We start from the raw sequence: 24,378 nt of genomic DNA on the forward strand, positions 1-24,378 counted from the left end.
CTAAGTTTAAAAATTGTTTTTTAATCTGTTTTTTAAGATAAGCAGAATAAGAAATTATTTGTCCTCTCATTGATGCTTTAAAAGCATCCCATAATATTTCCATAGAGATTTCATCCTTATCATTCAATTGAAAATAATCTTTCATTTTTGTTTGAAGATTCTCACAGAATATTGGATCAGTAAGCAATGTATTATCAAACTTCCAAATTGGTCTATTAGTATTTTGATCTGCAATCTTAATTTCAATCCACACCCCACCATGATCAGATAAAATGATTGGATCAATGGCAGCTTGTGTCACTTGATGTATCAAATGATTTGAAATAAAAATATAATCTATTCTTGAGAAAGAGTTATGAACATGAGAACAAAAAGAAAATTCCCGTCCATCAAAATGAAGTATTCGCCAAATATCTGTCAAATCGCAAGATTGTACAAAATTATCTAATCCCAAAGATTTCATAAATCTTCCTGGGTTTTTATCCAATAGAGGATCCATAACAGCATTGAAATCCCCAGCTACTATTAGATTCGAAGTAGCCAGTGGTAAAATCAGTTGTTGAAGAGTCTTAAAAAATTCATTTTGATTCGAATTAGGGGCGTATATATTAAACAACGTCATGGTAGTATTTCCCATGCTCATTTCCACATTTACCCATCTGCCATGAATATCCGATGCCTTTAATTTGAATGAGAATTACTCTGGTGGCTATACTAGTAACCGGAATTAATCCATAAACTTCATAACATAAACATCTGGTTAAATATAATATTCATCCATTCATAAATGAATATACATAAGGAAATACTTTGATACTCGATCCTCAGAGGGTTGATCTCCCGTTGGTTCAGGTGAACAGAGCTCACCGAACCCAATCTTCATAGGATCTCATGGGATCAAAATATAACGTTTTTTTATAGATGTATTTTTTTCTTTCAATTCTTTTGATATAAATAGTGAGTATAAAACTTTCACTTAACTTGTAAGATTTTATTTTTAAGATAGGAGCGCCTCCACCAACATGTCCATGTTTCACACACCTTCCTCAGGGTCGAGGCTCCCTTATTTATATTGTCTTGTTCAATAGAACTCGCTCCGTTCGATATACTATCATTCTGATCACCTGAGGAAGGTGTGTGAAACATGGACATGTTGGTGGAGGCGCTCCTATCTTAAAAATAAAATCTTACAAGTTAAGTGAAAGTTTTATACTCACTATTTATATCAAAAGAATTGAAAGAAAAAAATACATCTATAAAAAAATGTTATATTTTGATCCCATGAGATCCTATGAAGATTGGGTTCGGTGAGCTCTGTTCACCTGAACCAACGGGAGATCAAGTTTATCAAGTTTATTAACAAAATTTGATTAATCGCCTATTATAATCACTAAGCGATGTACATAACAAAAATATAATAAAGTAAAAAGAGATTCACAATTTAACAACAAACATTTAACTTGAACAAACATATAGTTGGGAAGGAAAAGATAAAAGTTACAATTTTCGTTTGGGGTAGAATAGTGGAAATAACAATAGGTAAAGGGAGGTAAAACCTCAGCAATTATAAACATACTATGCTTTAAACATTGAAGGCATCTCTAAATAAATAAGATTTTAAAAAATTTTTAAATATTAAAATATCTTTTTCTTTACGAATGTATTGGGGAAGGGCATTCCACCATAGGGGACCTGTCACAGAAAAAATGTCAGCCCTTCTTGTACCAATGATTTTCAGGGAAGGAACTGAGAGAAGATTCTGGTTAGTGGAACGAAGTGAGCGTTGTGTATTATAAGGTATCAAGAGTTTAGATCAACCCTCTGAGGATCGAGTATCAAAGTATTTCCTTATGTATATTCATTTATGAATGGGTGAATATTATATTTAACTGGATGTTTATGTTATGAAGTTTATGGTTTAATTTGAATGAAGCAGAGCATTTTTTATTCACTAGAATAGCAACACCTGCTTTTTTCCCCTATGGCTGGAGAAAAGAAACAATGCTTGACCCAACCTCCTTCCAGCTTACTAGATTCAATATTTGAAAGGTAGGTCTCCTGTATAAAGCATATATCCGCATTTTGCCTGTTTAAAAATAATAATGCTTTTTTCCTTTTTATCATGTGATTCAGACCATTAACATTCAAAGATAATGTTTTAAGATCCATTTATATTATTATAATACATTTTGTCCAAAATCAAACAATAAATAATTCTTACTAGTAAATTTTCCCAATACACAAAATAATTTATAATATCCCCACCCTCACCCAACCCCCCATTATATCTCTTCCCCCCCACCCCCTCCCACCCCCACCCCCACCCCAATTAAATACGAAAACTTGGATACGCAGATTGAGGTTAGGTATAAAATAACTCCCACAAGCTATTTCGGAATTTAACTTTAATTACTACCAGTAAATTATTCCAATATATCAATTAACTGTTTTTTGAATCAAGCAAAACCCTTTTTCAATTTTTTTTTTCCTTTTTTTTTTATTTCCTCCACAGCCTATAAATCATAGACACGAATATGATGTAGTGATTCTAACATAAGAGATGTAGTATCATTACCCCTTCACTAATTTAATTATATACTCCCAATAAAGTTTGCAATAATAATGGATCCAGACCTATGTCTCAACTTATATTATATTAAATAGTAATTATATTATATAATACTTATCATCCAGTACTAGTTTTATGGGGCATTAAGACTGATTGGGTCATGAAGGAAGCTATATGAATTCAAAGTCTATCCCAGATCTATAAAGGGATCCTCCGTTAATCTTACCTTTGTTTAAAGTCGTGAGGGGGATTCGAAAAGAAATCTAATATTTCAAAATCAAAAAAAATCTCTCTCAACGCCATCTTTCACACTTGCACTTATTTTTTCCCCCCATTGGTGACATGAAATAAAATAAAACCGCCCATCATACATTCTTTTCAACCATACTTTGAAACGCAAACTCAAACCGGAAGTACTTCCTCTAACAGGAAATCTTCCATTTTAACCAATCCTATTCTGTTCTTATATATTACGATATATTTGGTAATATTATTGAAGACTTCCGCCTCCTCCCCTGTAAGTAACGCCTCCTGCTTTTATACAGCCAATCAATGCCTCTCCCCACATAAGGTTTTAAAAAAAATAATAATAATATCCTGTGTTAACAGCTCAGTCGGATCTTCACTATTACCACGGTCTTACATGTAAGTTTATTTTCATCTATTAGTTCTATAAAACTTTTCATTCCATAAATGTAAGATCGTGTAAGATTTTATGTTCTATTCTTTCATCTCTTCTAAGAGTGTTGTTCGTCTTATAGTTCCATGCTTGTGCATGTGCGATTCTATTCCGTTGCAATTTGAAACAAAACCATAAAAGTTCTAAGTTTTAACCGAAGATCCTTTGTAATTCTGTTAATAAAATCAATATTTATAAATTAAATATTAATAAATTATAAGTAAATAATCGACATTAACCGGAAAATTTCCCTTTAAATGACTTTTAAGATGTCATTGGTTGTTCATTTTGCTCAAGATATTATTGTAACTTTTTAGGGTCTGAAAAATTTTGAGTCTTATTTGCAATTGTGACTTTCATTACTGTCGGATAAAGGAGCCCGTATCTAGCCCCTAGCGACCTTAATTGGGGCCTCAGATCCAGAAGTTGTTTTCTCCTAGATGCAATTTCTCTCACAAAGTCAGGGACAATGTGTATTTTTGCATCTTGACATCTGAGATTTTTGTTCTCCTTGGCTAATTGACAAATTTCCATTGCTTGTTGATGTCTCAAGAGTCTAAAAATTAAAGTCCTTGGACCCGTTTGAGAGGTTTTTTTCTGTGCTGGTATCCTGTGTGCCCTTTCGATCTCCAGTGCAGTTTTGAATTTTAATGGCAACACTTTAGGCAGGAACTGTTCCAGGAAAGTTATAGGATCGTTTTTTTCCACCCCTTCCGGCATTCCGATGATTCTTAAATTATTTCTTCTTTCACGGTTCCGGCTGTCTTCAAGGTCTCTTTTAATTTCTTCAACCTCCATCCATATTATTTTGCATTGTCTCATATCTATATTTAATTGTTCAGAATTATCTTCCAAAATATTTATTCTATTTTCCGTCACATCCACTCTTTTGTAAGAATTGCAGCATCGTCGATTGCTTTTTGTAATTTTTTATTACTGTCTAATACAATCTCCTTAATTTGCCGCAATTCATCCATAACGTCGGGGCTTTCATCTGATGGCAACGGAACTTTTGAAAGAGGAGTGCCCGGCTCCGGCTTTGATCTCTTATTGCTTCCTGTACCGGATCCTCCAGCCCCCGAATCGCATTTGTTCTGTTTGCCAGATGCCATAGTCTGATATTCTTCAGCTTTTTTTCCTTTTAAAATTAATTATTTTTGTAGTATTTTCTATAAATAGAACTTGTCTGCACGGAGCTACTCTCTCACCCAACCATCAGAATTCGCGTCCAAGCCACGCCCAAAACTGCACTGGTCGAAAGTAGATTGCTCAGTCTTACTAAAAGTTCTTCAAATCAGGACAGGTTGCAATATTACTGTCTTTTATCTGGGTTTGTAGATATTGATCAAAGGAGTCTCTGAAACACTTGACTTCCGTATAATGAAGAATACTTTATTATCATCATTGTCATTAATATTAGAAGCTGTATGGTCTAATTCATCACTTGCATCTTCATCTTTTATCTGTTAATACTTAAGCATTTTGACCACTGGACTCAGATTACGGGATCCTGCAGGATTGATACTGTGACTCTACTGCCCTTGAACTGAAGAACCGCTATGCAGCCTGGAAGTGGAAGAGATGAAAGCTCAAAATCTCCAAAATTGATGGATCTGTGACTAGTAGAAGGCATAAGGTAGTGGTGGTTGATGATTCCCTTCTGAGGGGTACAGAGGCGTCCATCTGCAGACCAGACATGATATCCTGGGAGGTATGCTGTCTGCCTAGTACCAAAATCCAACATGTTAAGGAGAGCTTGCTGTGACTCATCAAGCCTAAAGACTATTATCCAATGCTGCTCATCCATGTTGGAACTAATGATACTGCTATATACCCCAATGAACATATCAAAAGTGACTTTGTGTCTCTGGAAGAGAAGGTTAAGCAGTTAGGTGTACAGGTGGTATTCTCATCGATCCTCCCTGTCAAGGGTAAAGGCCAGGGCAGAGAAGCTCACATCTTGGATATGAATGCATGGATGGTATCATTGAGAGCGTTTCGGCTTCCTGGACCATGGAATGATTTTTGAAGGGTTGCTGAGCAGGGATCATGTGCATCTATCAAAGAAGGGAAGAAGTGTCTTCAGCAGCAGACTGTCTACTAAATAGAGCTTTAAACTAGAATCATTGATGCAGGATGATCAAAGCCCCCAGGTGACTATAAGCCCTCAGGTGAGTGAATCACTAAATACCTCTACACAAATGGGAAAATGGGGCAATGTCTGGAAAGCAGTATACAGTAATGCTCAAAGTATAGGAAATAAGGTTCTGTATCTAGAGCAGACATGTCAAACTCTGGCCCTCTACACAAATGGGAAAATGGGGCAATGTCTGGAAAGCAGTATACAGTAATGCTCGAAGTATAGGAAATAAGGTTCTGTATCTAGAGCAGACATGTCAAACTCTGGCCCGCGGGCTAAATTTAGCCCATGGGGTACTAAAATTTGGGGGTTCCAGCAGGGAGCACTTATTTTGGCGTCCTCATGATTCCGGGGCAAAACGGGTCCCGTCGGGCAAAAAATTATTGGGGCAAGCAACTTTACTACAATAAAGGATAAGTAATTAATGTTGCACCAGTGGTTGGTCAGTTTTTTGAATTTCATGAAGAATTTTCTAATAGACTGATCAAGAATTATATAGACTGATGATTCAACCCTACGAGTGAAGGTTTTGTCGTATTGTGGAGTTATCCCATTACCTCACTTTCTGTCTTCTACTTTTGGTGGTTTTAGTGTGTACTAAAATTTGGCCCGCCAAACAATTCCTGCCATCGCCAAGATTTGGCCCGCCGTTCCTTCCCTCCCTCCATCAGGTGCAGCGCAGCTCCGCCAATGTTAAAAGGAGCCACATCAAAATTGGAGCCCTGCTGCAGCAAGTTCCCTCTACCGCGGTCCCATACATCAGAGGAAAGACGGGACCGAAAAAGAGAGAACATGCTGTGGCAGGGCTCCGATTTCAACGTGGCTCCTTTTAACAATGGCAGAGCTGCGCTGCACCTGATGGAAGGAGGGAAGGAATGGTGGTTGTGCGCTGTTGGGCCCCTCTTCATGCTCAGGCCCTCTCCTGCCTCAGTATCTGCACGTTGTGGATGCTCCCTCCTTTCTCAGACCGCTGGGGGGAGGTGCCTGTCTTCTGCTGCCGGGATGGAGGGAGTGAAGAAGAAAGAAGGGGCCCTGGCAAGCGAGTTATCAGAAGACAACCAGAGCCTGGGACCCCAACATGATCTGAATAATGACCAGACAACAAATGGTAGAGAAAATAATTTTATTTTCTGTTTTGTGATTACAATATGTCAGATTTGAAATGTGTATCCTGCCAGAGCTGGTGTTAGAAAGAAGCATGAACTAGGACCTAAAAGAGAGGAATCTTTTTTATTTATTATGGTTACATCACAGAGCTGGTGTGGGATTGGAGAGGTTGGATCCCTATATTTCTACTAAGACTAAGGGGTCCTTTTATTAAGATGCGCATTTAGTGCGCGCTAAACCGATTAATAAAAAATCTTAATAAAAAATTTGGCCCGCAACTTAGCCTATGTTTTAGATTTCGGCCCCTTATGTGATTGAGTTTGACCTAGAGTCTGATCTAGAGACTGTGATGGAAGAGGCCAAGTTAGATTTAGTGGCAATCACAGAGACATGGTTCATGAAGGACCTTGACTGGGATATAGTTATACTGGGCTATAATCTGTTCAAGAAAGACAGGGCAGGAAGAAAAGGAGGGGGAGTGGCAATACTTGTTAAAATTCATTTTAAAGCCACACAATTGCAGGATCTGCAGGGTAAGCAAGAAGGAATAGAAAATGTATTTACATTGGTGTGAATACAACCTTCTTCACAGACAGAAGTGGATATAGCTTTAATAGAAGACGTTCAGAATATAGCTGTAAAAAGGAATTATTACTAATAGATGATTTTAACATTCCAGATATTGATTGGGGTATCCCTATTGTGGGATTTTCTAGAAGTAGGGAGATCCTGGATTCTCTACAAGGAGAAGTGCTCCAGCAGTTGGTAATGGAGCCCACATGGGATGGGGCCATACTGGACTAGGTGCTTACAAACAGGGAAAGTGTTTCTGATGTTACAAGTGGGTGATCATCTGGCATCCAGTGATCACATGGTGTGGTTTTAGACTTAAAAAAAACCACACAATCTAACTTTGTTTGGATGGGGAATGTCATCAAGGAATTGTTGCCTGGATGGGAACGTCTGGGGCTCTGATTCAAAAAGGTTGGGAACCTATGCTTTAAGACCCCTGAGCCGAAACACAGGCTGTGGCAGGTCATCATAATAAAATTATCTTCTGTCCCTATTCTTTGAGCCAGTTGTGCTGTTTAGTTGCATGCAGTACCTTAAATAAAACATTTTCAAGAAAAACTACAATACATTTCAAAACATATGTGTTGAAAATTGCAAAGATAAAGCCGTTGATGAAGGATAAGAAATTGGGCAATAAGGAGATCAGTAATTTTCATCCCGTAGCTTCTTTGCCTATGTTGTCAAAGGTCCTGGAGAAACTTGTCTATTCACAACTGGATGAGTACCTTCAGGACTATAGTGTCCTTGATGATCACCAGTACGTTTTCTGGAAACATCACAGCACTGAGACTTTCTTAGTCTCGATGCTGGATGAATTACAGCACATTATTTTGCTGGACAGACTGAGAAATTGTGGTATTGGAGGAGCAATCCTGAAATGGTTTTCATCTTTTTTATGTCGTTGGCTGCAGGAGGTGATAATAGATGGGAAGCTGTCAGGTTGTCTTGAGGTAACAACTGGTGTTTCACAGGGGTCTGCTCTCGGCCGCCTTATTTAATCTGCACCTCGTTCCCCACTGTAAGCTGTTGTGGTCTGTGCAAGTCTTGTATAGTCTTTATGCAGAAGATATACAGGTTTTTTTCCCCCATTGATGGAGATTTTGAACAGGCAGTACAGCATTTGCATAGGGTGATGACAGAGATTAAAGCAGGGCTGCCCAAGTCCGGTCCTCAAGATCTTCTGGCAGGCTAGGTTTTCAGGATATCCACAATGAATATGCATGAGAGAGAGATTTGCATACCAAGAAGGCAGTGCAGGCAAATCTATCTCTCATGCATATTCATTGTGGATTTCCTGAAAACCTGGCCTGCCAGTAGATCTCGAAGACCAGACTTGGGCAGCCCTGGATTAAAGCTTGGACAGATTGCAATAGGTTAAAGTTAAGTAAGGTGATGTGTTTGTGAAGGAATTAGGGGATGCTTTTGCTGATACAATCAAACTGTTGGGAATCTCTGTTGTGGTCTCCAAGGAGATAAAGTATTTGGAGGTATTGGCGGATTCCTGTCTGAGTTTTAAGGGGCACGTGTGTGCAATGATCAAGAAAGTATTCTTTAAATTATGTACGATGAACAATTTATGCCCATATTTATCAGACATCATGTTCAGAACTGTCTTGCAGACCATAGTTCTTTCCAGTCTCGACTATTGTAATTTGATGCTTTTGGGTATACCTGCATCAGTATTATGTGCCCTGCAAGCCTTAGATTGGGAGGGCATGATCATGTGACAGAATGCTATACAACGTTGTACTGGTTGAGATTGGAATACCGTATTCATTATAAATTGCTGTTGATGGCGTAACTTTGTATACACAATCAGGCTCTGAAGTACTTGGTTGATAGCATTCTGCCATACGTTCCGCAGTGTGAACTGTGTTCAGTAGTTCGGGCTGAGCTTTTCATCCCTACAGTGAAGCAGCTGAGATTAAAAGTGTCTAGAGTCAGTATGTTTTCTTGTGTAGTCTCCCCAAGAGTAGAATAACCTTCCTCTACAAATACGACAGTAGACAAATTTATGTAGTTTTTACAAATTGTTAAGACATCTTTTCTGTAAAATGAAATATGAAAATTGAGTTTATATAATTAATTTGTTTGGTCGCTGGTCGCTACATGATATTTTTATATTGTTTGATAATGTTGTTTTATATGTATTCTGTTTGTGTATGTATATTGTTGTGACCCACTTTGAGTAAGGTGGGATACAAATATAATAAAAACTATAAACTATATTCCATTTAAGTACCTGGGAAATTTAAGCCACCTGTTTTAGAGAACTTCAAAAATCCAGGCAGTCAAACACAATTTCTTTATGAAGCTTATCTTCAAAGATAGGGGCTTTCTACATGGACTATAATATAGAAAGATAAGGTGAATTCACATATTCTGCAAATCCAAACCCAGAGGATCTCTAGAATAGTGCTTCTCAACCCTCTCCCAGAGATGCACCTAGCCACTCTGGTTTGCAGCATTATCACAGTGAATATGCATTAAATACATTGGCATATATTAGAGACCCATTGTATGCAAAAACAAGTTTAAAACTGTAATGAACAGTACCTGTGTCGATGAAGGAGGAGTACCAGTAACCAAATGTAGCAAAGAATGACAGCACATGTCTCTGTCATGGTAAAGGCCCATGGTATCCTTGGGACACTGCATCCAGACAAAAACTTTGTTAATGCAGACCAACATACACCTATAGTAATCATGTAACTAAAGTAAAACCAAACCAGATAGGTCTCAGACTGCTGAACTGACCAACCTTGCTAAAGATAAAAAGGAAAACAGAAATTGAAAATCTTTCATTAAAAGTTCACATGGGGGCAATTTTCAAACTATTTACATTGTTGCACAGCAATCATCTATCCCCTGCTGGAGATAGAATACTGAAATTTTTAAGCTACTTATGGCTCTATCAATGCATAACAATATTCTCCATCTCCACCTGCAGGAAAGATGGATGAAAATTCACAAATCTTTGACTTACCGTATATACTCAAATATAAACCGAGATTTTTGGGCCAAAAAAATGGCCCAAAAATGGGGGTCTGGCTTATATTCGGGTCATTGCCTTCCCGCCCCCTCCTGGACTTGTTGCAGGCCTCTGTCGAGCCTGCCGTATATCCTTGTGGGGTTGGCCAAGACAGGAGGGATCCCTCCCATCTCTGGCAATTTTTTTTTACCTCCCTCCCGCCTCTCCCCGCATACCTTTTTGAATCCCTGGTGGTCCAGCAGTGTACCTGGCAGGAGCGAACTTTTTGTGGTCCTGTCCCACACTGAGCCCCTCCCTGAATGGCCACCTCGAGTTCTCCCAGTCCAGTGGCTGGAGAGTTTTCCTTGCTCCTGCCCAGCGCTGAGCCACTCACTGAATGGCTACCCTGAGTTCTCAAGGGACTCGTGAGAACTCGGGGCAGCCATTCAGCAAGTGGCTCAGCGCCAGGCAGGAGCGAGGAATCTCTCTCATGCCCGGTATACTCCTGGACCATGAGAACTCAAGGAAACCATTCAGAGAAGGGCTCATTACAGGGCAGGAGTGTGGAAAGCTCGCTCCTGCCCAGTATACCGCTGGACCACCATGAATTCACAAAGCTACATTGGGATAGGTGGGAGGGAAGTAAAAAAAAAAATTGGCAGAGTTGGCCGGGACAGGATCCCTCCTGTTCCAGTCCACGATGCCATACGACAGGCCCAGTGAAGGCTTGCAGGATATCATGAGAGAGAGGGGATAGGGTACAGGGAAGGGAGGAGGGCTGTGCAGAGCCTGGCAGGTGAGGGAGGGGGGCAGGATACATGAATATTAACAACCCCTCTCCCGCCCCCATATATTATATTCGAGTCAACCTTTTTCCTTCCTTTTTTGGGGTAAAAAGGGTACCTCGACTTATACTCAGATCAACTTATATTCAAGTATATACGGTGTACAAGACAAGGAAAATGTGATTATTCATTGAAAAATTGAAAATCTAAAAAATTTGGTATGGTGGAGATCTTTCTATTTTAGAAATTTTCCAAAAGTACCATCTCTCTCTCCTTTAGTTCCTTTTGTGCATCACTACACAAAATTGGCCAACAAACTTTTTTTTTTCTCTCTCTCTCTCTATCAGCTGTGATAGCTTCCATCTTCTCCCAGGTCAGTGTTCTCCCTAGGGCCTTTTAGCCGGGTGGTCCGCCCGGGTAATTTAGATGACCACCTGGCTATCATTCGCTCGTGAATTCTGCTGCTGCTGCCGCCGCTGCTCAACATTAAAAAAAAACAACCCGGCTTGGAGATTTCACGCCTTAGCCTGTAGCGAACTTATGCTCCGGGGCTCTAACGTGTGCATGCCGGCTTCCCTTCTCTTCCCTCTGAAACTGGAAGTTATGTCCGGCGGGGGGGGGGGGGGGGAGGGAAGAGAAGGGAAGCCGGCACGCACATGTTAGAGCCCCGAAGCATGCGTTCGCTACAGGCTAAGGTGGGAGACAGGTCAGTGAAGACAAAAGCATGAGAAATGGGACGAAACAACATGCATTTAATTCCTAAGAATGGGCTTATATGCTCTGATAGTAAATCAGTAGTGGGCTGGTATCCTGCAGGAATATCTAAAGACTTACTGGCTAGAACAGCCTATGAGGCAGAAATTGTTACAGAGAGGTGTGGCGAAAACAATTTCTTCAAACCTATTGGCGGTCATGAGGCAGCACATGGAGTTAATGGCATAGTGGCAGGAAAATCACAGATGCTGCAGACAGAATTTTCCTCTGAAATAAATGAATTCAAAGTTCTGGCCAGCCAATTGCTGCCTGGCTGGGCCGGAACTTCCTCTCTGACGGAAGAATTGACGTCGGGGAGAGGAATGCTGGTTGGCCCGAAGCAGGAAGAACTTGGGGCGGCGGCTTGGGGGCCTGTTCATTGATGGCAGCGGCAGTGGCTTGGGGGAGGGCAGGGAGAAGGAAAGAAGAGAAACAGAAAAAAAGAAAGGGGGCATGAAGAGAGAAAGAAAGGAAGGGCAGGGAGAGAGGAAGAAAAAGTTGGGGGAGGGAATGAGGTCTGCATACAGGCTGAAAGAAGGGAAGAAAGATTGGATGCACAGTCAGAAGAAGAAAGTGCAACTAGAGACTCATGAAATCACCAGACAACTATGTCTGAATTTATATCTGCTGTCTATATTTTACACTATAGTCCTTTTACTAAATCGCAATAGTGGTTTTTAGCGCAGGGAGCCTATGTGCGTCGAGAGCAGCGCTGGGCATTCAGCGCAGCTCCCTGTTCTAAAAACTGCTATCGTGATTTAGTAAAAAGGGAGGGGGTATATTTGTCTATTTTTGTATGGTTGTTACTGAGGTGACAGTGCATAGAGTCATCTGCTTTGACCTCTTTGAAAAACCCCGGAATAGGAATGATAATTAACATTTTCTATGCATACAGTGTGCTTTGTGTTTTTTTTTTTATTTTATTGTTGGTAGATCATTTTGACTTGGTCATTTTAAAAGTAGCTCACAAGCCCAAAAAGTGTGAGCACCCCTGCTCTAGAACATCGCTCCTTAGTTTTATCAAGTGGTGTAGTGAGGGGCCAGCACTTTACATCTTATCACCTCATTCTTTCTTTTTTCTCCTCATGTACAGAACGGTTCTTTATTCTAAACAGCTTTGGCACTAACAGTACTACGGGTGCCTTATGCTACTTTCACTACCACTTGCAGTCAGGTTCGGCATTTTATCATGGTTTTGGTTTTATATTTAGTTTTTCATCAGTATTTTCATTTATTTATTAAAGCTGCATTTTTTAACAGCCCGATGCCCCTCCCCTATCAGTGTGCATTCAATCCACCGCCGACACTTTTTTGGCGCCTCTTTCAAAGGATCAAATATCATAGCCCCACTGTCGCATGTTCACATTTATTCTGCATACGAGTTTATCTCATCAGTGCAGAGGCTTTTTCGGTAAGTCCATTTTACTCTCCCTTTTTTACTTTCCTGAATGCTGTGGTTTTATTCTTTGGTTTTAATAGAAGCTCATTTGAACAATAATTTAGATCTTTCCCAGGTTTCACTTTTCATCTACCCGGTCAGTTTGTCTTTGAGCTACTATTGGCTTATGTTTTCAAGATACACTCTGTATTATCAGCTGTTCATTTCCCATACGTTTACTTTTGCCCTGTTTAGGTCTATATAGTCTAGGCATACTGTATGTAACCAGCCATCATTTTAAGTATATATATGCCCTATTTTAGGGAGGGGGATTAAGTTCTTTTAGCATGTTATTTCATTAATTCTGAGTTTGGTGTTACAATATGTTCTTGGTTTTTAGTTTACACATTATTTATTCTTTTCTATGACATGTTCGCATCGCAATTTTACTCAAAAGTATAAACAGGTATCCATATTTCCATTCAAGTTTCATCACGGTGCTCTGGTTTTGGCTCCAGTATTTGTCACTTCCGTCCACCAGGTCTGGCTATCCGTTACCGTCTCATATTTTAAAGACTCACTCGTTATAATTAGTGGTGATCCACACGTCTCTTCATAATGGACATGTCCGATTTTAGCATTTGGATCTTAGTATTATAGGTTTGGTCTTTTCTGGTTTCCTTTCTATAATCTTCTTTTCGTCTGGAGTCTCGAGTTTAGAATTACATTTTATGACATATTTTTGTGGTTATAATTGTATGACATGTCTAAAATCGGTCGTTACCATTCTTTTTATTATATTTTGTCCCCTTTTTATTATATTTTGCCCCGGATGCCAGCCCTAGGGGGGTACACAGCCGGCTGGATCCAGAACCTTCTGAGCTGCTCTAAATGGCACCTGCACCTCAGCGCAGCTGCCGTACTTATTCCGAAACAGAGTCGGCAGATGCACTGAAGTGCAAGAAGGTCCCGCAATGACTGCATTTGCCGCCTCTGCCTCCGGAAGACATAAGTGACGTCGGAAGGGGTGGACCGGCAGCTGCACTCATTGCGGAACCTTGCCGCAACTCCTTGCATCTGCCGGCCCACCCCCTCCAACGTCACTTACATCATAGAAACATAGAAACATAGAAATAGACGGCAGATAAGGGCCCACGGCCCATCTAGTCTGCCCACCTTAATGTCCCTCCCCTACCTTTGCCCTGTGAATAGATCCCATGTGCCGATCCCATTTGGCCTTAAAATCAGGCACGCTGCTGGCCTCAATCACCTGTAGTGGAAGACTATTCCAGCGATCAACCACTCTTTCAGTGAAAAAGAATTTCCTGGTGTCACCTCGTAGTTTCCCGCCCCTGATTTTCAACGGATGCCCTCTTGTTGTCGTGGGACCCTTGAAAAAGAAGATATCTTCATCCGCCTCGATGCGGCCCGTAAGATACTTGAACGTCTCGATCATGTCCCCCCTCTCTCTGCGCTCCTCGAGCGAGTATAGCTGTAATTTGTCAAGCCGTTTTTCGTATGGTAGATCCTTGAGTCCCGAGACCATCCGGGTGGCCATTCTTTGCACCGACTCCAGTCTCAGCACATCCTTGCGATAATGCGGCCTCCAGAATTGCACACAGTATTCCAGGTGGGGCCTCACCATGGATCTATACAATGACATAATGACTTCCGCCTTACGACTGACGAAACCCCTTCGTATGCAGCCCATGATTTGTCTTGCCTTGGACGAAGCCTGCTCCACTTGATTGGCAGACTTCATGTCCTCACTGACGATTACCCCCAAGTCTCGTTCTGCTACCGTTTTTGCTAGGATCTCGCCATTAAGGGTATAAGACTTGCATGGATTCTGGCTGCCCAGGTGCATAACTTTGCATTTTTTGGCATTGAAGTTGAGTTGCCATGTCCTAGACCATCGCTCCAGTAGGAGTAGGTCATGCATCATGTTGTCGGGCACTGAATCTTCGTCTGTTGTGCATTTGCCCACTACATTACTCAGTTTGGCGTCATCGGCGAATAATGTTATTTTACCTCGAAGCCCTTCTGCCAAGTCTCTTATAAAGATGTTGAATAGGATTGGGCCCAAGACTGAGCCCTGTGGTACTCCACTAATCACCTCCGTCATTTCGGAGGGGGTGCCGTTCACCACCACCCTTTGGAGCCTACCTCCAAGCCAGCTCCCAACCCATTTCGTCAATGTGTTACCTAATCCTATAGAACTCATCTTGCTCAGTAACCTGCGGTGTGGTACGCTATCGAATGCTTTGCTAAAGTCCAGGTACACGATGTCCAGGGACTCCCCTATATCCAGCTTCCCCGTTACCCAGTCAAAGAAGCTGATCAGGTTGGATTGGCAGGATCTCCCCTTAGTAAATCCATGTTGTCGGGGATCCCGTAGATTCTCCTCATCCAGGATCTTATCTAATTGGTGTTTGATTAGAGTTTCCATTAGTTTGCTCACTATCAATGTTAGACTCACTGGTCTGTAGTTTGCTGTCTCCATCTTTGAGCCTTTCTTGTGGAGTGGAATGACGTTAGCCGTCCTCCAGTCCAACGGGACGCTGCCTGTACTAAGGGAGAGGTTGAAGAGCGCGGACAGTTGCTCCGCCAAGACATCACTCAGCTCCCTAAGCACCCTGGGGTGCAGGTTGTCCGGCCCCATTGCTTTGTTAACCTTGAGCTTTGACAGCTCACCGTAGACACTGCTGGGCGTAAACTCAAAGTTACTAAACGGGTCAACTGAGCCAACCCTTGTCTGTAGCTGAGGGCCGAGCCCTGGCGCTTCTCGGATGAAGACTGAGCAGAAGTATTCATTTAATAGTTGGGCTTTTTCCGAATCCTTTTCCACATAGTCTCCGTCTGGTTTCCTAAGACGTACAATCCCGCCTGAGTTTTTTCTTCTATCACTGATATACCTGAAGAAGGATTTATCTCCCTTCTGGATGTTCTTTGCTAGAGACTCCTCCATGAGGAATTTAGCCTCCCTGACTGCTGTTTTGACGGCTTTTGATTTGGCCAGGTAGTCTGCTCTAGAGTCCTGCTTCCCTGATTGTTTGTAAGAGATGAATGCTTTTTTCTTCTCCTTGATCAGGTCTGAGATCTCCGCAGTAAACCACTGTGGCTTATTGTTCCTTCGCCGTTTACTTACTGATTTTACATAGCGGTTTGTTGCTTCTTGTATGGTTGCTTTCAAAGTCGACCACATGTCTTCCACGTTATCGGTTTCTTCTTGGCTTTGTAGCGCCTGGTGAACTAAGTCTCCCATTTCTTTGAAATTTGTGTCCTTGAATTTGAGGACTTTGGTTAGTGTAGTAGATTTAGTGAAACCTTTCCTGATATTGAACCATACCATGTTGTGGTCACTGGAGGCCAATGTGTCGCCCACCGAGACCTCTGTGACACTTTCTCCATTGGTAAGTATCAGGTCCAGTATTGTCTGATCCCTTGTCGGTTCCAACACCAGTTGCCTGAGGCTTGCTCCTTTCATAGAGTTTAATAGCCTCCTGCTGCTGCCGGAAGCAGAGGTAAGTGTAACCCAATCCACATCAGGCATGTTGAAGTCACCTAGCAATACTGTGTCCCCACGCAAAGTGATATTTTCTATATCTTCGATTATTCCCATATCCAGGTCATCCTGTTGTCTTGGGGGTCTGTAAATTACGCCAAGATACAAGCATTTGTCCTTCCCTCTGGCCAAATTAACCCAAAGGGATTCCCCAGTATACTGGACATCTGAGATTCTCGTGACCTTAATGTCATCTTTAGTATATAATGCTACACCCCCTCCCTTCCTACCCTCTCTGTCCCGGCGAAGCAAGTTGTAACCCGGTATGACCATGTCCCACCCGTGGGAGTCTGTGAGCCAGGTTTCGGATATCGCCACCACATCCAGGTCGGCATTCCTTATTTCTGTTTCCAATTCCAGGATCTTGTTTCCTAAACTATGTGCGTTGACATACATAGCCCTCCATGTTATATTTTTGTTATGTCTCAGTGGGGATATTCCTGTTTGAGCTATTTGAACACCTTTAGCATTGTTTGTGTTATTTGTGCTTTCCTGAGGCTCAGAACCACAATGTGTACTCCCCATATACCCAGAACTACAGTGTGTACTCCCCCTAGACCCGGAATTACAATGTGACCCATAAATATGATGTGACCCTACTCCCGACTCAAAAGTGTGTGCACTCACCCCTGACCCAGAATTTCGGTGTCTACTTTCCTCAGCCTCATAAATGTATTGGCATTTTAGTTCGCCTGGTATGTTGTTTGTGCCTGTACCCTCCCCCGACTTACCTAGTTTAAAGCCCTGTGGAGTAGGCGGGCTAGGCGGTGTCCAAGGACATTCTTCCCTCTTCTGGTTAGGTGTAGCCCGTCGTGTCCCTGTAGTCCTTGCAATGCTTCTCCATGGTGCAGAAACCCGAAGTTCATCTCCTTGCACCATCCTCGCAGCCAGTCGTTCGCCCTTTGTATTCGATCCTCTCTGGCTCTGCCCTTGCCCCTCACTGGGAGAATCGAGGAGAAGACTACCTGCGAATCCATCCTCCTCAGCTTCTCCCCCAGGGCCCTGAAGTCTTCAGGTATGCTGTCCGGGCTGCTCCTTGCGGTGTCGTTGGTTCCGACGTGGATTAGAACCATGGGGAAGTGGTCTCGGGGCTTGATGAGTCTGTCAATGCAAGCAGTGACATCCCGGATCCTGGCCCCTGGCAAACAGCAGACCTCTCTTGATTGTCTGTTGCCTCTTCCAGAGGCAGAGGCAACAGAAGCAGTCATCATGGGTCCTTGCTGGTTTGGAGGGAGAGAGGAGCATAGAAGGGTGGTGGAGGGAGAAAAAGGGGGTCAGGGTGAAATGGAAGGGTGGTGGTGGGAGAAAGGAGGCAGATACTGATGGAATTGGTGTGCAGGGAAAGGAGAGAAAGACATAAGGGGGAAGGATGGAAAAATTATGTTCTTACTTGTTAATTTTCTTTCCCTTAGACGCAGCAGATGAATCCAGAGACCAATGGGATAGCTCACATCTACCAGCAGGCGGAGATAGAGAAACTAATTAACAGGTGGTCCTATTGGCTGGCACTAGCTCCTTGCCCAAGCATCCGTAACCATCAATAGGCATAGCATGTAAAAAACTTCTTTCCCATAACAAATCTCAAAATGCAATAATACAGAAAACAACCTGCCATAATAACAAACTGTGAAAGTTGCAAAAGAAAAAACCGAGAGACAATATCCAGAAAGGGTGGGGCTCTGGATTCATCTGCTGCGTCTAAGGGAAAGAAAATTAACAGGTAAGAACATAATTTTTCCTTCCCTAGCAACAGCAGCAGATGAATCCAGAGACCAATGGGATGTAGCAAAGCAATCCTCAATCTGGGTGGGAAGCAAACGCCGCCTCCGCAACAACCGAAGCACAAAACACCCCTACCGCATGCGCCCCCACATCCAAGCAGAAATGCGGAGAGAAAGCACTCTCGGAAGACCAATTAGCCGCGAGACAATCTCCTCCAAGGAAAAAAACCTCTGGGCCGAGCCCAAGAAGTAGCCATCACTCCGGCGGAATGGTCATGAAGTTCTTTCGCCACCTGCTTCCCTGCAATCAAGCATAAAGAATGTCCTCCTGGACCCATTGAGCGATGGAGGCTTCGGACGCTGCCATACGTTTGAGGCGTCCCTTGAAGAATACAAAAAGGAGATATAAACAACTAAAAGTCGTTAGAAACCGAGCTCGCGGAGAACGCTACGTACGTATCAAAAAATGCAGTGAATAAAAGCACTGCTCCCAATTTCTCCTCCCAGGAAGAAGGAAGGAAAAGCGAGTATGACATAAAAGAAAGGATGACACCCCCCTAGAAAGAAATAGTGGTACCATCCGAACTGATATCCCATATTTCGGAAATCAGAAATAAGAATCCCCGTTGCACAAGGCCTGCAACATAGAAAACTGCAGAGCTGAAGCCATGGCCACAAGAAACCCCATGTTCAACGGCACAGCCCTTTAGAGTCCCAAAAGACAAGGATGAAATGAAGCCTTCGGTAAACTTAGAAGAAGTACGTGAAGATTGTACTCCAAACCGGGCTTTCTAAGAGGCGCATGAATATACCGCACTCTGTTTAGGAACTGAACTACATGAAGCTGAGAAGTAAGCGAAGAGCAATATACCTAGCCCTTGTAACAAGCCAAGAATGGCACCAGAAGCTGAAGGGAATTGAACGCTAAGCCCTCGGCAATACACTTGTGCCAAAAAGGAACTCTGGAGTGGTTCAAACGTTAAGAAGCACCCAAGAAAGGAAAAACCTCCAAAAGGAAGCAGAAGCCACAGAAGAAGACATCCATAGCACCTGGATAAGAGAAGAAACAACCTGCTTCGCATAACCCTTACACGTCAGCCAAGATTTTTCAAAAAAACTAGGTCGTAATACTAAAGTAGTACAAATATCCATGTTGATCGGACTCTAGGCGAGCAAAGCCGGAGATACCCGGAAACTTCTTAGTCCGGCTGTCGAAAGACTCATCAAATCCGCATAGTAAGGATGGCGCCGCCAATCCAGAAATTCTACAAATACTGTGCCCGGAAAGCGAGCTCGAGATGGCAAATCCAAGCCATCATCAGCCAGCGAAGGCAGAGGCGAGAAAGGAGCCATGCAGCTACCCCCTCTAACTCCCACTCCCTGGGCCCGCCGAAGAAGCTAGGAAGCTTAGAATTGAGAGACGAGACCATGAGGTCTAGGTCAAGGAGATCTCAAGTTCATAAAAGGAGCTAGAACGCCTGAGCCACAAATCTCAATATCCAGGATGCAGAAGATTACACTATTACTAACATGCACACTTTCCAGAGCGTACACAGCACTGTACACTGTAACATACAAGAAATGGGCCATGCTCAGATTCCGCCGAGAGAAAGTCTATCCAAACTCTTATCCTGATCCATAAAAGGATCTGCCAACAGAAGACGAAGATGAGAGTCCACCCATTGAAGCAGACCAACTTCACCTGCCAACTGAGTACAACACCTACTGCCCAAGCTGTAGAGAAATACCCCCATCCTAATACTGACCAAAAGGACCCTCAGCGGCAATCTGGAAGAATGATCTGAAGCTCCAGAAAGGTAGCCTGACCCTGCTCAAGAGTAGAAGAATGAACAAGTACTGAGTCGCCTCTGAAGACCAGAATCCTGGAGCTGAGGATGGAAGCCACCGAGCCCCCCAACCCGACAGCCCGGAATGGTCGGTGGTCATGAGCTAGTCCAGCAAAGACCGAGGCATGCCTTGAAAAGAGAAATCGCGCTGAGCCACCAAATCATACAGAGCGATGCAGGAGGAGCATACCAAATAATTGGAGCCCTGAGATACCGGGAACCACCGGAACAAAAGCGACTGCTGTAGGGTAAGAAGGGGAAAGCAAGCCGAAGTTCCCAGTGGAGTCAGCAATATGGATCCCAGAAACTGTACAGAATCCCATACTCTTGGTCATGGTAAGTGAAGAAGAATACCAATCTGAGACCGAGACCCCACGCCCCAGTCTCCGGAAAGAAACACATGTCTCTCCTATATGAATAAAAACATTACCCCGATATACCTATAAATAGTACAGGAGAAAAGAGCGCTGTGCAAATTCGAAGATGCACGTGTAGAGAACTGAGGAAAAGATACCACCCTTTTCATGTCAGTCAAATGGCCCGACTGGAAGTCATCCGAATCAAGCAGGCAGTCAAGAAGAAATTAGATGAATTGCCTGGTAGGGCCAAAACGGTACCACCGCCCACATCACCTAAAACGTTTGTGAAGCCTTGGGTAGACGAAATGGCATGTGCCAAAACCGAAAGCGCTGCTCCAAGAGAGGCAGGCAAACCAAGTGCCGATTCGGAGTCCATAAAGAAAATGTAAATATACTCCCAGGTTGTCTGCAGAAATGTGTAACCCCGAGAAACTAATTCAGCAGAATAGGATCCAGCCTGCCCAATGCCCCCGTCTCGGGCACCATGCAGTAAGTGGAACAACGTCCCTTAGTTCCCGAAGAACTACAAGAACTGTCCTGAGGACCAGTAACACTGAAAAGGGAAACACAAAACATAGAGACTCCAAGAACGAACTGGAAAACCTGAGGAGAATGCAAAGATGCAAGCATCCTGAAAAATCTTCACAGTCCTCTGACCTGACATTATAGTGTCTTCTCCCTCATGAGAAAGCCTGAAGAGTCATTGGAAGAAGTCAAGATCCCCTCAGAATGAAGTGCAGAAGGTCAGGGAATGGCAGAATGAGACTGTAGGATCTGCAAGAAGATTCTCCTAGGAAAAATCAAGGTTCACAATGTAAAGAGGAATATACTGGAACCATGAAAACAGTACTAACCCCATGCAACATGAGCGAAATACGTATGTCCTTTAAAGTGAATACGTACTAGACTCAATCAAGATGCTGCATCTACCGCCCTGTGGAAAACAACAGCATCCTTACAGGTATCAGACAAAGCTCACATCGTTAATGAGAGCTTCAGGGATGAGGCTAACAGCCACATAGTGCGTGATCCTCCACGGATTTGATAGAATAGGTAACTGGCTCCTGGTTAAAAGGAGCTGTACAGCCCTTTCTGTCTGGTCGGGGGGCCCGTCTAGCATGTGCCATGAGAAAATGGTGACAGGAGAAACCAGCGTGATAAGCATGGAAATCTGAAGTCCAGGCCCCCTCAGAAATAGAGAAAGAGAGTCCTGGCCGCAGGAATATGCGCAGTGTCATTATGCCCCTAGAGACAGCCCGAACTTGGAAACTGCTTGTACTACCTTTAGGCATAAATATCCTGTGCCACTACTAGACACATGCAGCTCAGTACAGAGGCCCAAATAAGGACAGTTACCAATAGACAAAGGCTCAATCTGCAGGGACCCCAAGAGAGACAATGAGATACCTGTGTGAAATACAGGGCACTATCTTACTGCTGATCTCACTGTGCCGTGAGTTGCCGTATGTCGCCCCAGTCTGGAGACAAACCGAGACTGGGTGACCTAGCACAGGTCAGAGTCTCTCTGGTAAACCCCTTGAGTGCTAACCCCAGAGTCCGATTAAACAAGCAGCTTCCTTCAAGGGAGTACAGCAGGAACACAGACATAGACATATAAAGCTGCCCAAGCTTGTCCCAAAGCTGGTGAAACACATACACCTTGTCTGAACCGGAAAGGAGAGAAGCCCCGGCATACCCTGGCCAAAGTCAGCTGGAAACAAACTACCGGAACGCTGCAGCTCTCCCGCCATTGCCGGAGACCCATGCGCACGCCTGATTCTCGCTGACACGTGGCCGCTGCATCAACGCTCCTAGAAACATAGTCGGATTCGAGCCCCGCAAAATTTACCCTGCCGTGGCTTGCATAGAAAGAAAATCAGACTCGGGGAATAACCAGAACGGCCCACAGCGCCGGAAAAAACATATCCCATCTCATGCGCGCTGCTATAAACCAGCACCTGCACAATCAGCTGCACATGGCCGTGACAAACACTGATGAAAGAGAGCCTCAGAATAAACAGGACTACTGCTGCACTGAAACCCAACAATGAGAACAAGTACGAGCATGAAATCGCATCGCTACTGCTGCGCTGTAACCAACAAGGAAACAAAGCGCGTGCATGCAAAGGGCGGGAAGTCCCGGCTCCCTCCACGGATTTCTAGTCATAAAACTTAGCCTCAATAAAATATCCATACCTTAAATGTATGTTGACCGAACCCACAGTACTAAGACTCCCAAACAGAACCTGAAGTTCAAACAACCGTAAAAGCCAGACATACTCACAAGCTAGTTTGTAGGGCCAGTTGAAGCCAGTTTGCAGCAAAAGCATGGCAGAATGTAACAACTGTGGTCTCTTTTTTTTTTTTTTTTTTTTTACAGAGAAGGGAAAGAAGAAAAAAATTGAGATCCAGTCAGACCCTCTAGCAATGGAGGGAGGGTGAGGCAGGGACAAGGGGGGGCCCAAGTGTAACCTCTAAAGCCGGCACCGTTCAGCCGGACACCCCTGTCTCACTGAAGAGAAAATCTCAACAAGAGAAATAGCATTGCCAGCTCACTGAAGAGAAACCTCAACAGGAGAAACAGAATAGCAGTCTCGCTGAAGAGAAACCTCAACAGGAGAAAATAAAGTTCCAGCTACAGCCAGAATTCAGGAGCTAGTTGAATAGCGACTTTTTCCTGCTGGGAGATAGAGAATACTAGATAAACAGGAGGAGTGCCAGCCAATAGGACCACCTGTTAATTAGTTTCTCTATCTCCGCCTGCTGGTAGATGTGAGCTATCCCGTTGGTCTCTGGATTCATCTGCTGCTGTTGCTAGGGAAACTGGATGGAATTGGGTTGGAGGGAAAGAAAGGGGGCAGATGCTGATAGAAGTGGGGGGAAGGGAGAGGAGAGAGTGAAATGCCAGACCATGGGAGTGTGGGCGAGGGAAGGGACGAAGAGGAGAGAGATGCTAGACCAGTGGAGGAGGGAAGGGAGAAGATGGATGCCAGAATAATAGGGGTGAAGGGAGAGATAGAAGGGGAATACAAGGAGAGAAGAAGCCATATAGAAGGGGTAGAGAGAGGGTAGACAGTGGATGAACGGAAGAGAGTGACAAGACTATGAGGAAAGCAGAAACCAGAGAAGACAATGTAAAAAAAAAAATCTATTATTTATTTTTTTGCTTTAGGGGAGATGCATCGCTGTTTCTGTGGTGTTGCATTGTATTCAGAGTCCAGCTTCTTGGTGGTTCAATTTAACCTTTGTCTACGTTTTTCTATTTTATCCCCCCTTTTACAAAACTGTAGAGCATTTTTTTAGCACCAGCCATGGTGGTAATTGCTCAGAATTCTATGAGAGTCTGAGCTGTTACCACCATGGCTAAAAACCACATTAAAGTTTTGTAAAAGGGAGAGGGGTTAGTTTGTGAGTACATATTCCATACTAGGCAAAGGTGTTTTCTGTGTTCTGTGTGTTCGAAAGACATGGTTTTCAGTTAGGATTGACTGTGTAGGATTGATCTGTACTAGTTTGGCTTGTTTAGTTTTACAATGGGTGTATTGATGTACTGCTCACTGCAATATGTAAGATGCTGCCTTTTCCTAGGTACACTCTTGTGTGATGTGTGGATTGTTACTAAAAATCATGGTTTTCATTCAAATGGGGGGTGTCAAAAAATGACGGGCCTCGGGTGTCACATATGCTAGGTACACCACTGCCTTCATAGTTTATATCTAATCCACAAGCCTGCTTTTAGGACCTACAGAGTATGTATCCCTCTGATTCATGACAATTTCACTTCTCATGTTATCTTATCCATTCTTTTTATTATACAACTGCCCAGATAAGCATCATTCTTTGACATGATTGGACCTTGAAAACTAACGGCAACAGTGTTCTCCCCAGAAATTTTTTCCAGCCATGAAAAACATTTGCTGCATTTAGTGTG

The 24,378-nt window shown here is 43.1% G+C and overlaps 1 protein-coding gene across 3 annotated transcripts in view; it reads right to left on the minus strand.

Annotated features, from left to right (window-relative positions):
- Nucleotides 1–24,378, minus strand: part of SAMD8 (sterile alpha motif domain containing 8) — a 159,904-nt gene that overhangs the window by 84,218 nt on the left and 51,308 nt on the right. For 2 of the 3 annotated variants that reach the window (XM_033941130.1, XM_033941131.1), the window contains exon 3: nucleotides 9,625–9,720. The exons of the other annotated variant lie outside the window; for it this stretch is intronic. In XM_033941130.1, coding sequence (XP_033797021.1) covers nucleotides 9,625–9,720 — 96 coding nt within the window. The remainder of the gene's footprint in view (nucleotides 1–9,624; nucleotides 9,721–24,378) is intronic. 3 annotated transcript variants of the gene reach the window in all.

The sequence above is a fragment of the Geotrypetes seraphini genome, chromosome 4 (genome assembly GCF_902459505.1).
Source record: "Geotrypetes seraphini chromosome 4, aGeoSer1.1, whole genome shotgun sequence".
Lineage (NCBI taxonomy): Eukaryota > Metazoa > Chordata > Amphibia > Gymnophiona > Dermophiidae > Geotrypetes > Geotrypetes seraphini.